Source organism: Mycteria americana, chromosome 3 (genome assembly GCF_035582795.1).
Source record: "Mycteria americana isolate JAX WOST 10 ecotype Jacksonville Zoo and Gardens chromosome 3, USCA_MyAme_1.0, whole genome shotgun sequence".
NCBI lineage: Eukaryota > Metazoa > Chordata > Aves > Ciconiiformes > Ciconiidae > Mycteria > Mycteria americana.
This window is the reverse complement of record NC_134367.1, coordinates 25,832,002-25,851,382: the sequence shown is the minus strand read 5'-3', so window position 1 is coordinate 25,851,382 and position 19,381 is coordinate 25,832,002. Positions and strand designations below refer to the sequence as shown.

General features: G+C 37.7%; 1 protein-coding gene across 1 annotated transcript in view; it reads left to right on the top strand.

The window, feature by feature from the left end:
- CSMD1 (CUB and Sushi multiple domains 1) overlaps positions 1 to 19,381 on the top strand; it is a 1,314,206-nt gene that overhangs the window by 236,620 nt on the left and 1,058,205 nt on the right. The window contains exon 2 of the mRNA XM_075498045.1: positions 1,407 to 1,623. Within this exon, the coding sequence (XP_075354160.1) occupies positions 1,407 to 1,623 (217 nt within the window). The remainder of the gene's footprint in view (positions 1 to 1,406; positions 1,624 to 19,381) is intronic.

The following is a 19,381-nucleotide window of genomic DNA, read 5'->3' as shown; positions in this document are numbered from 1 at the left end:
TTCTGTAGTAATTAAATTATTTTAAATTGCTTGTGACACTTGTATGACATTTCCCCTGTGGTTGTAGGAAGAGGAATACAATGCAAAGCATCTGCAAGAATGCTGACAAGTTACAGTGAACAGTACATAGCTGAAACTTTCATGCTCAGTTCATAGTGTGATAGGTTCCTTCTTCAGAAATGTTTAATAATACCAATGTTCTGTTAAAGTAATGTGGATCAATTGGTAGATATACTAGAGAAGATTTTTACTTTAAAGGTCTCCTGAATCCCTATAGCCTTTTTATCTTTTCATTAGAGTTTTTGTTATATTTGAAATTTAGTAGAAAATGATTGCTTATTAGTTCTTTAGTTTTAGCAGCAAATCCCGTTTATTAAATCCATTTTATTAAGATTTAGAAACCACAAGCATTTGACAGCACTGCTCTGAAAGATTCAGTCTCAGAGACCTACTGCTGGGAAGTTAAAAATAAAATTGCAGCCTGAAATACTTTTCTGGTTTAGGTATAACAATAAAATGTTGGGATTATACTTGTTCTGAAATGCTTAAAATGCATGTAATAATCCAAGCATTACAGTGCACAGAATGTCCTTAGACTTTTCTCTGGTCAAATATTTCATTAACGCTTCTCTCCAGCTCTGAGCCAGTACAACTATTGTGTGTGGGATTAACAAAATCAAGTAGGAAATTAGCAAGAGTGTGCACTGTAAATCAAGGTTTCTTGCTGAGGATTTCCCGTTATGAGCTACCATACCCTCACAAGGTCTGTGGGATGTACAAACCAGACACAAATGCCTGCTGAGTAAACCCTTAGTGTTATTTTTTAAGAATCCTAAATAAAAAAAAATTAACCTTGCCTGATCACAATATACATGGCACTAAAAACATTATACCACAGAAATGTTGCTGGTTTTGAAGTACAAAAATCTTAATGTTGGTTGCAACAGAATGCATAATAAATGTGTGCCTATATTTTGCTCTCTGTGTTGAAAGTATGTTTCAGAACAGCAGAAACTCTAATACTTTAGTATTTATATAAAAACTTTATAAATGGCATTCACCAAAAAGCTCTGAACACTCTGACATTAAAACTGTCAGTCTGTTGAATTTATGGCATCAAGGCTAATGCTTAAATTTCACATTTGGATGAATAAGTCATACATTGTTAATACTACACAACCTCAAATAATGATTCATTGCATAAAAAGATGGTAGGTGTCTCAGAAAATCCAGTGATGAGGGTTTTGAATCCAGAGGAAAGAATGGTATAAATGTAATTTTATGTGCTGTTTTTAATCTAGAAAAAATGTTATAAAATTAAGTTCACATATAGTTACTCATGTAAGAATATATACTGGGGCAGGGGAAAAACACAAAAATACCTATTTTCCTTTCTTCTATTTCAGGTCAGAACTGTGGAGGTTTAGTACAGGGACCAAATGGTACTATAGAAAGCCCTGGATTTCCTCATGGTTATCCAAATTATGCCAACTGCACGTGGATCATTATCACAGGAGAACGTAACAGGATACAATTATCATTTCATACTTTTGCCCTCGAGGAAGATTTTGATATTTTGTCAATTTATGATGGACAGCCACAGCAAGGCAATTTAAAAGTGAGGTAAGGTACCTTTTTGTCTTTCTTCATTTCTTTCTATCTCTCTCTCTCTTTACCTCTGTCTTTCTCTCCTGAATATATGTTCTGATTATATGTTACAACTGCGTTGTGTTTCCTTAGTTCTTCCCCAGCAAAGGGGATAGCAGTGTCCCAGGATCTCACAGCAAAAGACATTAATCCAAGTTTCAAAGCCTTATGGCCCTAGCTTGTGTACCAGTAGCATCAGTTGTACTTAAAATTTGCACAGTTCAAGGTCAGTTTTGGTAAAGGCCCTGAGCGCAGGAGTATCCCATGTTGCAGTAGCTTATTTTTATTTATCTGTCCCATGATGGAATCCAGATTTGGCCCAGGTACCCTTTCCTGAAGGCACCTCTCCCCAGTTTTTGAAAGAACACTTACTGAGATCATGCTTTACTTTTCTGCCATGCCTACAATATTTGAAGCAAAGGATGTGTATGCTGCTTGTGCAAACAGTGTCCCAGGGTCTCTCACCAAATGTGGCACAGAAGTGGTGGGCAATACAGTAGTTTGTGAGAGGCACGATCTCATTAGTGAATGTTAGGCAACCTTTGGAAATGCTTGCCAGATTAAATCCTTCAGGTGATTATTGCCTGTCTTGCAGATGAGTTGAGCTGTAAATTGTTTGACTTTGCCAAAACTGAAATTCTTCTGCATCTCTAAGTAAATACAATTATTAAGCAATTAAGTACCTTTAAAGGTCAGAAACTGGGGTGTCTTGTATGTCCAAATACCACTGAGGTTACAAAGAGGCTTTATGGAAGCTTTTTGATCTTGAAGCTTTCCACAACTTCAGAATTTGGTGCATTAATTTCATTGGTGTCTTGTTTTGGATTCCTTGGTCATTTGCTGGATCTGGACTGCAGAGCTGGAAAGCAAACATTGCTATCGGTGCTACTGTGTCATTTTCTGTTCAGGCATGAGATTTATGGAGCACTGTAAAACACCACTGTCAGTTCTGTTGTCTGATTGCTCTTTTACATGCTGGTGATTTATATTATACTGCTAAAGCAAATGTGGGAACATCACCAATTTGTTCCGCATTTTAGTGGGTATCATCACGTATTTTTGACAAGAACAACGTTCTGATTGATTGTCAACTTAGTTCAAAAAGTTTTGAAAACTGGAAGGTAGCACACAGCTACCGATGCTTGAGTTGCACAGTATATGTGCTTCATTTAAGTACTTAATTGACCTTTAGTACTTGTATCACCTTTATACAAGGATTAATATTTCTTTTTCAGTCAAATGCTTTTATTATCAATAGCTAACATGCCTGCTTGGTTTGCACTAGTCTGTTAGTAGAAAATTGTTTCAAGGAAGAGCACCAACTGATGTTCTGTGGGTATGAGCATAGAAGACAGAAATTCCTAAGTATGATCTTGATCCCACTGAAGTCATTGTAATTGCATTGTAAAGTAGAACAAGGATTTAATTTCCAACTTCCAACAGTGAAGCAGATATTTTATTTATCCTTGCTTGTATTTGCCAATTAGTTACCTTTATAAATGGTATTATAAAGAAAAATCATTTGTTGGCTTTGCAGCATGCAGAGGTTAAAAAAGCAGAATTTGAATGACAGGTTTCTATTCACGTCTGATACCCTGTGACATACCCTTTGTTGCACAAAGAAAATTCACAGGTGTACCCCTCTACAATTTGCACAGTTCAAGACAATTCACTGAGCAGATATTGGAAAATTATAGTCTTGGTTTTTTAGCTGACAGCATGCAAATGAAAGAGAGCATCTTGGAACTTCTGCTTCAGGGTATGCTTTTTTTTAATAGATAAAAATAATCTATTAGATTTTGGGTAATTTTATTTCTTCAGCCATCATGCAAAATCTGGAGGTTCTCCTTAGAAATAGCTGTTACTATATAGCTCTCACAAACTATAATAATTAAGTAATATTCATCCCATATTTTGTATAGTATTTTTCAGCTGCTAAAGCAAAATTGGATGAAAATTAACAGTACGTTCAACTAGTTTACTGTGCTGTCTGAAGGACCTTTTTGTATGCCAAATGTGCACCAAGATACTTTCACTACAAGTTGATTGTAAAACCCAAGAAATAGAAACATATATAAAATACATTGAAATGATAAGGGAAAGGAATACATTGTTTGAAGCTGTTTGTGCGGAGGAAACAAAGAGAAATAGGTAATTGTGAGTTGTACATGAACTTCTTTGGTTAGTGCATTATTAAAGCATATACTGATTTAAGGGATAAATACAGATGGTAGCGATCATAGGTTATTGTAAGCTATGTTATGAGGCGGTTGAGAAGTAAGATAATAGCAGGAAGAACAATGTAAACAAAAGATAAGGCACTAAAAAGTGCTATTTTACATCTTCCCATTTTTCTAGATAAAACCCAACTAGCATTCTGTCATTCTGTGTAATTACTGAGATCTGCGGTCCAAAATTGTCCTTAAAAAGATTGCTACAGCTGATTTATTTTTATCACCGTAAAGTTCATAGAACACAAAACAGGATTTGATATATGCATGTGTATATACATATATATATGTATATGTATATATAAAAGAGGAAAAGTGAAATTTTAAGTCTAATGCCACCTGTCATGATAATGCTTTGCGGGGTACTGTAGTCTTAATTGTATAAACAAACATAAAGTTAGATAATTAATTTCACCATATATTATAACCAAAACAGATGTCTCAGTTCTACGTTATTGAAAAAAAAGTTATTGTAAAGCTTAAGTATTGCATTATCAGTTGATGGGGAAAGATTTCAAAATACAACCAAATTCTAATTAAGCCGGGAAAAGATGTAAAATGTATTTTTTATTTGCGTTTTAAATTGTGAAGGAGTTGTCATTTGTTATATTCAGTTAACCATCAGTGCGCAGAATTCATATGGAAACTCTTGTGAAGAAGAGATGCAAGTGTGGTAAACTGAGACAACAAAGTTATTACTTGGTTGTATTCCTTTGTGAGTTGTTTCGCTCAGTAAGAGTTGCATTCAGTAGTTCAGTGTAGTTCAGGTGCTAGCAGATATTTATTTTTACTTTTTTCTTTGTTGTATGTATCAGGTATAATAGTAAATGGTAATATTTTTAAATAGAAATGAGAAGTGTATCGACAGGACATAGGGAGTAGGGACACAGGCCAGCTCTGAAGGGGCTCAGCGTATAGGCAGATGTGAACTGACAGTATTGACCTGTTGACTTGTGTACTGCCAATAGATATATTACCTTCGAGGAGCAAGTGAATTCAAAACAGACATTTCAACAGTTTATGGATTTCAAAAGTAATTTCAGGGCTGGTATCGTAGCATAAGTTTTGTTACAGTGTATTTTTCCTATATGCAGAATTCCTGAATAGGGGTTTCATAGAGAGGTATAAGGAAACCCTAACAGGACGGGGTACATAGAAGTACCTGTATCAAAACTTCTGTTGCTGAAGAGGTGAGGTGGGGTGTGAATTCAATCAGATATGAATTCTTCACAGTATTCACTTTTTCCTGTCTCCAGCAAGCAATAAACCATATCTGTATTCTGCACTTCATAATCCAAGCATGGAGATAAAAATGTTCACTGAAGTTAAAGTTTGGGCTCCTGTTTACTATTAAACCTCTTTTATCTTAACAAACCAAGATTTATCATGTATTCAACACATTTTAAAATTTCATCTTTGCTTTTGTTTGTTTGGTTGGTTTTGTTGGGGTTTTTTTTGTTTATTATTTGTTTGTTTCTTTGGAAAATGATTTCTGTCTTCCTTCTCTCCAAGATCAAGAGAACAGTGAAGCAATGAGGGGGTGATTGACTTTTCTACAGAACTGCTGACACTGCAGCAGCAGGAGCTTTATGCAGTTTACAGTTTGTTATTTCTTTTTTTTTTTCCTTCCCCATGAAAATGTCATATGTCATTTTTTTTACCTTTTTATTGCACATCATTTTCTACAAATTGATTTCAACGTATAGGATTTTTTTGTGTGTGTGAGCTGGTGATTTTGTGAAGAATGAGTATAGTAGCCACCTTTTTTCCAGCTGAAGCTTACCTAGAACACAGCACAAAGTAACAGAAACTGAGCTAGTATTCAAGTTTGTAAACCAAGATTATTGAATAATTTCAGCAGGATATTCTGATATTTTGTACATCTGTAAGAAAAGGAAAACTATTATTGTATGATTATGCAAATTGATTACTGAGTTTCTGCCAGTAGAGATGCCTATCAATGACTACCATTCCCCTTTTTATGTTAAATGAGATTTTTCTTGGCTTTTTCACCTATTAAAGTATCAGGAAGGAGGAATAATTTATACTAGAGGGCTAAAATGTGATTCATTGTATATCACATAGCTATTTTAGGAAAGAAAGTAAACTATGACCTGATCAGCTAAATGCTGACAGTTAGTTTCTGCCAACAGCAAAAAGACCATGCAATGGAAGGAAAGATATTTTATATATGCAATACTGGCAGGTTGAAGCTCATATATGGCAATTTTTTTTTCACAGGTGGATAAAAGGCAAAAATCCTATTCCCAAAATTTTTAGCTTCCCAATTCAAAATCTTAAGCTTCCTGATTTTGTTGGCAAGCCTACATAATAAAAAGATTTAATGAAAAATGTATTAAATATAAGGTCAAATAAGGAGTCTGCTTGCTAACAACAAGCTACTTCACCAAGAATTACAGGCCATATTAATTACATGTTTTAGGCTGATACTAAATGATGGTCAACTATAGAAGAATATAATATTTCTTTTTTCCAAAAACCATGGAGTATTGTTTGAACTCCCACCTAAGAAAATCCATTTCATATTTAAGGAACTATTACTTCTTGGAAAAAAAAAAAAGATTAGATTCATTTAACAAGTCAAAGCAATGCATTAATTTATACTGCAAAACTCTGCATCAGTTCCTTAAAGCTTTTATAATGTCAAGTCAGCATGTTTTTCTTTAAAAAATGAATGTGACACTCACCATAATGAAAATGTAGCTGTGCTCAATTTCTTGGTCCTCTGTGGAGGTAGATCTCTTTTTTTCATCTGAAATTGGCCATAGTACATCTTCAGAGAATTTACAGGTGTTGCTTCTTTGCCTCTTCCATACTTTTCAAGCTGGACCTGTCTAAGTGACAGCAGTGATTTGGTGCATTTGTTTGTAGTGTTTCACCATCAAAAGTAATACTAGTAAGGGACTCAGAAGGGGACAGTTGGGATGTGGCTCCATAAAATGTTATTTTCTACAGTTTTAGAAATTTTAGCATGTGTTGGGTAATATTACTGTTTCATGGCTATACAACCAAATTTTATTTAAGGGTATAATAAAAAAACTGGTATATAAACACCTTTCTAATAAAGTAGAGAAGCATTACTCAGTATTTAAGATAACTCACAGTAGCCTACTGAGAAGGATAGGTTATTCTTTATGAATAGCTTCCAAGTGTTTCACATGACAATGTTTTAGAGTAGATCTTTGATTTCAGATAAGAAGTGCACATTTGTCTCCCTTGTTATTGCATATGGATATATTACAAATAATTAGTTATTCATCTTGAAAGAATCATATTTATGATATAATACTAAGCCAAACACCCATACATTCTTTGATTAGTTATTTTACAAAACAGAACACCTTGGGTATGCATTATCCAGTATTTAAGCTACAAAATCACAGAAAATTGCAAGTAGTGAATGTGGGTATGGATGTATACGTACCTGGGTTTTAAAGAGTACAGTTTACATCTTTGCTTTACCTGAAATCTCAGAATAAGGTTTAAATGTTACTTCAGTATTGGCCAAGTATAAGGAAATGGTCTTCACTGGTATGATGTCTGTTTGATGTGCACAGGGAACTCACATGGTCTACAATATTTTATGGAAAGCCTCTTTGATTCTGTCAGACTGATGAGTTTGTAATCTGCAGAAGTACAAATACTTTAAAATTTTTTTTTAACACTGCTCAGTACACAATTTGGCATTTCATGCTTTTTTGAGGGTTTTATGTTTTCATTTTCTGTTCATTTGTGTTGGTTTCTGAAGCTCCTAAAACCCCCACGATTTGGCATAGTAACAATATATACACATTTTGACACTTATATATGATAAATCCCTGTAAGATCTCACATTCATTTTATTCTCAAAACTCCTTAGGAATAGGATACTAGAATCCATTAAGAATGCAGATAAACACAGTTTGGGGAATTAAAGGTCCTAAAACTTAAATGCACCTTAAAAAGTCTTTTAGTGTAGCTTGGTAATACCATTGACACCAAAAATTTCAGGCAACTTTCTGACTAAACAGGTGATAACATTAACTTGATTGCTGGTTGTGTAAGGAATTTTTACTCGTAAATACATTAATTTTTGAGAGTGAGGGCAATTGCTTACCTTTATTACCTGTCATCTAAGCATATATTACACATGCAGTGTACATAAAGCAGTTTTATATCAGTCTTTCTGCATCTCCTGTCTTGTTCAAAAAGATACTCCTTTTTATTTTAGACGATACATGTTGAATTGACATAATTACATACAGAAGCCCAACTGATCAGCATCCCTAAATGCTGTGTATACAATGACTATTACAACAGCTCTTGGTCAGAGATCAGTCAGTTCCCTTTGCTTATATTCTGACTGCAAGCTAATAATTAAATTACAGCCTTTAGAAAATTTGCCGCTGGACTCCTCATTAAGAAGAAAGTCCTGTTGTCAAAACCTGTCCCCTTTTGAGATTTGTTACTGTACATCCTTATTGTATGATTTTTCAGAGTTTCTATATAACTGTGATAGATAACTTTTTAATTAGTACATAATCTGTATGCTATGAAGAAAGTTTGACTGCTTGTTTCTTTTAGAGAGGAAAAACATATTTTATCTGTTAACTGGAAAATTAAAGGAAAAAAGCTTTATAAAACTCAATAACTGATTCGTCATATTTCTGATGCATGTAATTAGGTTAAACTGTGAATCGTGTTCTCTTACTGTCATCTGGTAATTACCTGCCTATCTTAACGGAGTCTTGTGATTATTGACTGTATGATCATAGTCTGGTTTTGGGTCACCCTGTGCTGGACCAGGATGTAGGGATCATGGGACAGATACAGCATCTTAAATGTTCAGGCATTGGAGAGGAACTCTGCAGTCTCTCTGCTCTGAATTGCTGCAGTGGAAATTCAGCATCCTCTCCTCTGTGAGCCAGTCACACACAATTCCGCTTGTAAAACAAATTTTGTAGACAAGCGTTCTCATAATCTTGCAGCTCCTGGTATTACTTAGAGATGTTCCTCAGTTTTCATCGTGTTCGTATTCACAAGAGCATCTGCTGACATTATTAGGGGCCTTGAGTTTTGATAGCGACGTTTTTCCCACTTAATGGAGACTAAAATATACTTCTGCTGATGTCCTGGGTTATTCCTGTACTCATACTTCCATTTGAGTGAAAACTATGTATGCTCATCTGCATTTAACTCAATGAACTTATATAAGAAAACTAACTAGTCAGTGGCTAACTGACTAGAAGCACATACATTGAGAGTGACACTGATCATAAGGGAATTAAAGGCAAATTTTGATAATAGGCTCAATACCAACTTGGCAGGGAACAGCACCCTTAGAAGACTTCTTACTGTTGACTGTCTACTCTTTTCACTGATTTATCAATGTACTCTTCCATCTGCATATATGTTGCTGTCTTTCAGTAAAAAGATAATTAAAAAAAAAAATCTTTGCTTATCTTCCACCCCCTAACACACACCTATGCACTGTGATTTTCTTTGCAGAATCTAGTGGGAACAAGAAAAGCAAAATGGCAAAGAAAAGAAAATAGATGCCAATAGTAGACTGCATGTTTGTCTTAGCTGCTAAGACAGGCTAGTTCTCTAGGCTTCTGAAGTTAAATATGCATAATAAGGCCATAAATAACAAAATTATGATGAATTTTAATACAAATTAATAGACACTATTTAAAAATCCATTTAATATTTTCACAGAATCACAGAATTGTATAGGTTGGAAAAGACCTTTAAGATCATCGAGTCCAACCGTAAACCTAACACTACCAAGACCACCACTATACCATGTCCCTAAGCACCTTATCCAAATGTCTTTTAAATACTTCCAGGGATGGCGACTCGACCACTTCCCTGGGCAGCCTGTTCCAATGCTTGAGAACCCTTTCGGTGAAGTAAAATTTCCTAATATCCAGTCTAAACCTCCCCTGGTGCAACTTGAGGCCATTTTCTCTCATCCTGTCACTTGTTACCTGGGAGAAGAGACCGACCCCCACCTCTCTACAACCTCCTTTCAGGTAGTTTGTAGAGAGCGATAAGGTCTCCCCTCAGCCTCCTTTTCTCCAGGCTAAACAACCCCAGTTCCCTCAACTGCTCCTCATAAGACTTGTGCTCTAGACCCTTCACCAGTTTCACTGCCCTTCTTTGAACATGCTCCAGCACCTCAATGTCTCTCTTGTAGTGAGGGGCCCAAAACTGAACACAGTATTCGAGGGGCGGCCTCATCAGTGCCGAGTACAGGGGCACGATCACTTCCCTAGTCCTGCTGGCCACACTATTTTTGATACAAGCCAGGATGCCATTGGCTTTCTTGGCCACCTGGGCACACTGCTGGCTCATGTTCAGGCGGCTGTCAACCAACACTCCCAGGTCCTTCTCTGCTGGGCAGCTTTCCAGCCACTCTTCCCCAAGCCTGTAGCATTGCATGGGGTTGTTGTGGGCCAAGTGCAGGACCTTGCACTTGGCCTTGTTGAACCCCATACAATTGGCCCCAGCCCATTGATCCAGCCTGTCTAGATCCCTCTGTAGAGCCTTCCTACCCTCAATCAGATCAACACTCCTGCCCAACTTGGTGTTGTCTGCAAACTTACTGAGGGTGCACTCGATCCCTTCGTCCAGATTATTGATAAAGATATTAAACAGAACTGGCCCCAACACAGAGCCCTGGGGAACACCGCTTGTGACCGGCCGCCAACTGGAGTAAACTCCATTCACCACCACTCTTTGGGCCCGGCCATCCAGCCAGTTCTTAACCCAGCGAAGAGTACACCTGTCCAAGCCATGAGCAGCCAGTTTCTTCAGGAGAATGCTGTGGGAAACAGTGTCAAAGGCTTTACTAAAGTCTCGGTAGACAACATCCACAGCCTTTCCCTCATCCACTAGGCGGGTCACCTTGTCGTAGAAGGAGATCAGGTTGGTCAAGCAGGACCTGCCTTTCCTAAACCCATGCTGGCTGGGCTTGATCCCTTGGTTATCCTCTCCATGCCATGTGATGGCACTCAGGATGACCTGCTCCATCAGCTTTCCTGGTACCGAGGTCAGGCTGACAGGCCTGTAGTTCCCCGGGTCCTCCTTCTAGCCCTTCTTGTAGATGGGTGTCACATTTTCCAACCTCCAGTCAACTGGGACCTCCCCAGTTAGCCAGGACTGCTGGTAAATGATGGAAAGGGGCTTGGTGAGCACATCTGCCAGTTCCTTCAGTACTCTTGGGTGGATCTCATCAGGCCCCATAGACTTGTGAGTGTCTAAGTGGTGCAGCAGGTCACTAACCATTTCCACCAGGATTATGGGGGCTCCATTCTGGTCCCCGTCCCTATCTTCCAACTCCGGGGGCTGGGTACCCATAGAACAGTCAGCCCTGCTATTAAAGACTGAGGCAAAGAAGGCATTAAGTACCTCAGCCTTTTCCTCATCCTTGGTCACTGTGTTCCCTCCCCCGTCTACTAGGGGCTGGAGATTCTCCTTAGCTCTCCTTTTGCTGCTAATGTATTTGAAGAAGTGTTTTTTGTTGTCTTTTATGGCAGTAGCCAGATTGAGCTCTAGCTCAGCTTTGGCCCTTCTAATTTTCTCCCTGCACAGCCTTGCTACACCTCTGTAGTCCTCTTGACTTGCCTGCTCCTTCTTCCAGAGGTCGTAGACTCTCCTCTTTTTCCTGAGTTCCAGCCAGAGCTCTCTAGTCAGCCAGGCTGGTCTTCTTCCCCGCCGGCTCGTCTTTTGGCACCTGGGGACAGCCCGCTCTTGTGCCTTTAGGACTTCCTCCTTAAAGAATGTCCAGCCTTGCTGGACTCCTTTGCCCTTTAGGGCTGCCTCCCAAGGGATTCTGTCAACCAGGCTCGTAAACAGGCCAAAGTCTGCCCTCTGGAAGTCCAAGGTGGCAGTTCTGCTGACCCCCCTGCTCACATCTCCAAGAATTGAAAACCCTGTCATTTTGTGATCACTATGCCCAAGATGGCCTCCAACTGTCACATCACCCACAAGTCCTCGGTTCACAAACAAGAGGTCCAGCGGGGCACCTTCCCTAGTTGGCTCACTCACCAGCTGTGTCAGGAAGTTATCTGCCACACACTCCAGGAACCTCCTAGCCTATTTCCTCTCTGCTGTATTGTATTTCCAGCAGACATCCGGCAGGTTGAAGTCCTCCACGAGAACAAGGGCTAGCGATCGTGAGGCTTCTCCCAGCTGCTTATAGAATAGTTTGTCTCCTCATCCTGGTTGGGTGGCCTGTAACAGACTCCCACCATGATATCTGCCTTGTTGGCCTTCCCCCTGATTCTTACCCATAGACCTCAACCCTATCGTCACCATCATTAAGCTCTAAACTATCCAAACACTCTGTATGCCCTAACATACAGGGCAACCCCACCGCCTCTTCTGCCTTGCCTATCCCTCCTGAAGAGTTTATAGCCATCCATCGCCGCACTCCAGTTGTGCGAGTCATCCCACCATGTTTCCATGATGGCAACTATATAATAATTTTCCTGGTGTACAATGACTTCCAGCTCCTCCTGTTTATTGCCCATGCTGTGTGCATTGGTGTAGAGGCACTTCAGCTGGGCTGTCGTCCATGTTTCCTTCATAGAGGAACACCCCTTATGTGCTTTGAGGTGTTTCACTGGTGTTTCCCTCTTGGCTCCTATTGCCTCAGTATCCCCTAGCTCAACTCTGCACAACTTCAGCTGTGCCCCAGCGTACCCCGCACATCTCAGAGACACAGGCTGAGTGCCCTCGCTGGCACCCGCTCCCTCTAACCATGGCACGTCGTCCCTCAGCTTCTCTCGGGCAAGCCTGATATTATCCCCCTTCGAGTCTAGTTTAAAGCTCTGTTTTTAATTTATTGAGATCATTCATGGATTAGAGAGAGAAAAAAGTATGTTATAGGTTTGGTTGGTGGGTACATTAAAGTCAAGTCTAATAAAAAACACACAAAACCTGTTATTAAAACTTGTAAGAGTTACATTTGAACGCTGAAGTTAAAAGTCCCATAGGTATATTTTTTTTTAAAAAGCAACTAATTTTGGCAGATTTTGTTTACAGTATTGAATTACAGAACAGCAAAGCACCATTCAAATTGAGAATTAAAATAATGAAAAACAGGGGGCACAATAATCTCATTTTTCCAGAATATTTCTTATTGATAAGGGTTCTTTGAAATATACCTATAGGTATTAAAGTTTCCATTACTCAAAACATAGGCTCCTAAATAGTCTCCTGCAAAATAGGCTCCTGCAAAAATGTCCTTAAAGTAGGTATGTGTATCTGTGTTTACCTGTCGACAGAACTTTCAGCTGATCATACCTCTCTCAAAACAGTACAGTGAGAGTTGAATTTCTTTTATTTTTCCCATGGATTTTTAAAGCATCTTGCAGCACTTTCTGTGGCTTCCATTGCATTATGTTGTTGAAAGTGAATTTTATCTCTCACTTTCCACAGTGACAGAGTGACAGTAGGATTTTCTCAGTCACCCTTTCCTTGCCTCTGGAACTGAGCTATGTTATTTACTGTTTGGGCAAGGAAAACCTTTCATATTCTTAGAGCTCACAGGCAGAATTGCAAGAACATTGGGGGATGCATGAGGTGAGGGGGTGAGAACTGAGGAATAATGGGGGGAGGGAAGAGAAAGTAAGGGATACCCGAAGCAATGTGTTAAAAAGATTATAGGTATGCTAAACCATGCATTTAGGCACATATACATAATATAACTCCTGCACTGAAAGACTGTAATTTAGTATAGAAATTGTCTCTCCACCATGCCTACTGTGTGCGCCAAGTAGCTCAGGACTGGTTTTGTCCTATGTCATTGCAGAATATATGGCTGAGCTATTAATTTTGATACAAACTGTATGAGCATGGGAAATCTGCTCATACAGCAGTTAAAAAATCCCCATTTGTAGTAGAGCAGATGTATTATCAATGGCAGGTAGGAAGTTTTTTATGTAAAATTGTTTGTGGCAACTTATTTAACTTTGATGCATCTTTCAATCAAAATAGCCAGCAACAGGTAGGTTAGGGAATTCACTTGAGAGATATGGAAATCCAGATTTAATCTCCTGAGTTGCCTGGTTGAAATGAAGGACTTGATGCTAATGTCTGTCTGAGTCTCACTGTCTCCTTTTTGAGCTGTTCTACTTTACCCGAGTAATTAATCATTTATGGCATCAGAAAGAAGCAGCGATTTGCCACCATATTCCTCTGACTAGGGATTCTCTGGGAATGTGAGTGAGACTGCCTGCTCCTATGCCTTTTTCAGGTAAAGTGGAGGCTTGAACCAGAGTGGGTGCCCTGGCCACCAAGCTGTAGACTACATTATGGTTGGATTTGTTTTGGTTTTTTAGGAATGACTGTGCAAGACCTGACGTGTAATGGTAAAATTGATTTAAATATCACTCTTTTTTTTTTTGGTGAGGTGGAGAGACTCTTTTGCATTGTGTAATTATCTGCAAACCCTCCTAATTTGAAAAATCCTTTATTCCCAAGATGTATTGCATTTTTCTAAGTGAGCAAGTGCAAATGGTCTCTGAGTTACAACCTTCCTGTTGCTGCTGAAGGGTCAAGTCTAAATCTGCCAAAGGCATTGTGTACACTTCTTACTAGTCACCAAACAAGCTTAGGAAGTTGGGAAGCATGTATCCAAGAATCTCACCAAACGTTTGGAGCAGTACACCCTTCATGAGTTTACCTTTCTGTTCTGCGTATTGATCTGCTTTTCCCACAGAAGCAGACAATTAATTTAGTCTACTCTTAGTGAGCATCTTACCTAATCACTCTCAGCTTCCCTTATAGTCAATACAGAGAAGTAGGCAATTTTAGAGTAATTTATCTAATTTATGTTACACATCAATTTTAGGTGGAGATGAATTATACCATAGAAATGCTTATTCTCTTCATAGGCCATAAAGATTTGATTCTGAGTAAATTCTAGAAAATATTCTCCCTGTCAGCATGGAGCTGAAATGGGCATAGCCCATGCTTTCCTTGTGGCTCATTATTTTGAAGAGCAGGTGCAGTACATAAAAGATACCTTGGAGAACTTCCTGTCTCAGTCTTTAATCTAAGGAACCTAATTGCAACTCTAAACTAGATTATATGTACCAAGGAAATCTGGGAAACACTTCTAAGCATATTAGAAGCTGCTTTTGCTTCTTTCTTCTTCCTCACACTCCATTCTCCTTAATCATCGTGAAGGACTGTTTTGATCGATACGCTGGTCACTATGTAGGAACAGGTGGGAAGGAGTTTTTTCATATATTCTTAAACAGGTTGCTATGTCCAGTTTATCTAACTTCAGATACTTATAACATTTAAAAACCATATATTTCTCTTCATGCTAAAAAATACACAATCATAAATATACCTTATTTACTGTGCAGGTATTAGCTTATTTGTGGTAGGTCATAGCCCCTGAGCAGAATAGGCAGATGTAATGTGTGGTGGAATGAAGTACAACTCCACACTGTAGGCACTCTGGGGCACTTCTGAGGGAACCTCCAGAAAAACACCTAGTGAGACATTTGTATAACCTTAGAAGAAAAATTAATTTCTATGGCATATACTGGATTCATTATAGGCTTCCAAGAAAATGTTACCATCAGATCCAACCGAACAAGATGAGTTTTGCAGTTAATAGTCAAATACAAAGCTGTATAGGGTGTTCTCATTCTCCATTTCTCTTCCTGGCTTTTCTTCTCCACCTTCACCAAGAGAGATCTGAGCAAGTGCAATCTCTGGACAATAGAGATATTTATGTATATTTTACATAAAGAGCTAGCTTCATTACTGCTTGTTTTACCTTTGTGATATATTCTTTTTTTACAAATTTCTTACAGAAACAGAAAGCAGGTGGCAACATAACCTAGGCAGCTGTTTTCTGCATCTTCTTCTGCATCTCATGCTTACTGCATTACATTCATTATTTCTTCAGTTCAGTGAATCACCTTCCTAACTTCCACCAAATTTGATTTAATTTAATTTAATTTAATTTAATTTAATTTTATTTTATTTTATTTTATTAGAAAACTGAGTAAAAGTCAATTATGCCCTTTCCAGATATGTTTGCGCCTCTTTTCATACCGGATTCATTGGCATGGTCAAAATTAGTTGAGCTTCTTAGGGCAAGAATCTTGTCTTGTGACATCTTTGTTAAATGTTACTTTCACCTCCAGTATGTCATAAAGTGTTTGATGAAAAAGAAACAGAGGATGGTTGGTTTAATGTGAGACCACTGTTCTTATGTTTCGTGGGTTTCTGTATGATAAGAGAGTTCTTAATAGATGGATATGCAAGTTTTGTGTCTGGTGGCCTATTGAGACACACCTTGTTAGGGAGCAAAATCTGAGGGAGATACTGAGCATGTCAGATCTATACTATCCTTTACTATACTTAAAAATTGTAACAGTTTGGTGTTACAATTTTGAGAGCTTCCCTCAGAACTTTTCTCAGAAGGGAAAGTGAGACAAGATCTTTGCTTCATCTGTGGTGATGAAGTAATGAGGTAGGGATTCCCATGAGAACCATGCAGGGATTTCCCTGGACCATGTGTTCACAGATTTAATGTAAAGAGGAGAGGCATCCCCTTGTCTCACAGTTTAGAAATAAGCCATCATAAAATTGATTAAAATTTCCAATTAAAAATATAGGTTTTTCTTTACATTTAAGCTGCCATATGTCAGAAAATTAAATCAAAAATTATTTTGTGACAATGAATGCAAACATTTGTATACTTTTTTTAAAATCTGCCTTAGTTTTTTCACTAAATGGAAGATAGTTACACATTATCTAACAACAGAAATTAGAAAAATTATTTACCTTATGGTGGAGGGGAATACTGTGGAAATCATTAATTAGTAGCATAACTCCATGTAGCAAGAGATGAAGAATTATAGGGGTGTTATGGCAAACAATCATAGTTAAAATTTATAAAACAGAAAATCATTTTAAAAGGTAAATATTCCTTCTTTTTATTATGACAGAAGTGCTGACTAGAGAAAGCAGTGATATTGAATGAAAATATGTTTTAAATAATGTCCAAGGCATTATTACTTTGAGGAATTCACCCCACAGGGTTTTGGTTAGAGTGCCATTCATGTGTGATATTAGATATGTGAGAAAATGTGCAGTCAAGTTAGAAAATATCAAGGGAAATGGTAAAGCGACCATCATTTCATACAAGTTAGCCAAACCACAGTGTTGGGAAATAAACATTCTAGTCCATATTTCTCACATGTGGTTTTATATGTCATGTCTTTCAAATGCTGGTATCTGCCAAGAAATAACATCATAAATTAATTTGGTAGCTAACTTTTGTTTGAAAATGTATTTCTATGAAACAATGAAACCAGATAGTGGTGCTGTTGTGCATATATCAACCATGGCACCAATCACTTTTATGCTGCACATCATTTTATTTGCTAATTGAAATAGGAAAGAGTTAATTAAAAAATGTATACCTTTTTCTTAGTTTTGCTTTTTCTTGAAAGAGGTAAAGTACTGAAAAAGAGTTTTAAAAAAATTGCAAAGTAATCTTGACGTTTCAGACACAGTCACTGAATATGGTTAGCATCTCTCTGTAGAGTAAATGAAGAATATATTGTTTAGAGGTTAAAAGTTACAGTGTGGAGTCCTTCAATAAATGTTCCACAGCATATAGAACATGAGGCTCTGTCTGACATCTGAGAAGAAAACCTCTCCTCCCCCAGCCATAGCTTCATCCTTTTTCCCTCTAGAATTCACAGAAAATGGATGAAACTGAGAAAAGGCTCCCTTTCCTTATAAAGATAAAACACCACACCATCAAAATTTCCGTTGTGTGCTACAAGCATGAAAGAGCAAATTGAGCATAACAAGTAAACACAAGGATCATGAATAAGATTGTTTGTTTGTTTGTTTTTAATGTTTTAGGGCCTTTAGCCAAATATTCTAATGTCATGCTGTGTGAAAAAGATGTTAGTCTCTCTGCTTGCTGTGAGATGTTCCAAGTTTGGAAGAGGTTGCCACTAAGAAAAAAAAATGATGAAAGAATACATTAGCATGAATAACTCAATGTTCTCTAGTGAGGAAAGAAAAGCAAGTTATTTACATATAAAATAAAAAAATTACACTCCAGTAGTGAATGAGTATCTAATATCAGATTGAAAAGGGGCCAATTTTAGGCTCGTGCATGGGAAGTTTGCATGTGAATTCCTTACTTGTAATGAAGGCAGTTGATCTCAGCATTCAGTAAGCAGTGACCTAGCAGTGCATACATTGACATCTATGAACAGACACAAAATCTTGCAATTGTCTAGCAAATTGAATTTTAAATTTGATATCACTTAAACAGCTTATTAATAAAGAGTAAGATAGTGGATATTCAGTGCCGTTTTAGAAGAGGTGTAAATAAGAGCTTGTAACAAGAATAGAAACTGTGGCTTCAAGGAAATGTTCCCAGCGCCAGTTTTGGATTGCGCTAGTGGCTGCACAGCAGTAACTGAAGTCGGAAAGGCCCAAAGAGTAGTGTGACTGATAGTGCCACTGTCTGCCCATCATCCAGAGGCTCCACAGTTGGTCTGTGTCTGGCTTTTTTTTTAACAATCCAAGGTTTCCTGAAGATTTTGTCTCTGTCTACTGGAAGAAACTACTTTTGGCTCAACTTGGGTCTTAGATGACCCCTTTTATATTTTACCTATCTTTTTTTCCTGGTCTTATTTCAGATTTCCCACCTGTTCTTTTCCCACATCTGCCACAATAAAACTTGCCTCATGCATTTATACTGATTTTTCATTTCTTTATTAAGAGAGAGCATATTTTAAACATGAGTATTGCGAGTCAGCAATTGAGAAGATGTGGACCTGGAGAAAAACTGAAAGATAATGCATTTGAGTGGACACAAACTAGGTCTGTGAAACTCTGAAAATTACAGAAAACTATGCTCTTTTTTAAATTCCAAGAAGCCAAGGATTCAACAATCAAAAAGCAACAAACTCTGTAGACACACAGGATTTGTCTTGCAAAGAGTTGGAGAAGAAAAAAGTATTTTATTCCCAAACTAGGCTTTCAGAATATATCATTCTTTTAATGTTTACTCCAATTATGACACTTGGGAGGAAATGGAAAAGCACAAAACACATATGAAAGAGATAGTTAATTAACTAACATGAATTGAAATATATGTTGATGTGGATCTTAGGCAAGGTCTAGTTTAAAGTATACAAAACATTTAAAGAAAACTTTTTCTATATTAAACAAAATCATAATAGAAGGATTCCATGAAAAAAACAGAAAGCCATGGCCAGGAATTCTGAATCCTCCTTAAAATGTTGCTTCTGAAATCCTCATTTTCAAATGCTGCACTTCTCCCACTCCTAAGGCGAGAAAGAGCAGAGGAGCAGAACCGTATGTTGTAGTTGTCATAGAACTACATTATACCACAGATCACCAAAAATATACAATGCCAAAGAAACTAGAAAGAGGAGATACAGTTCCTATGGATTTAGGTAAATAAATAATTTGTG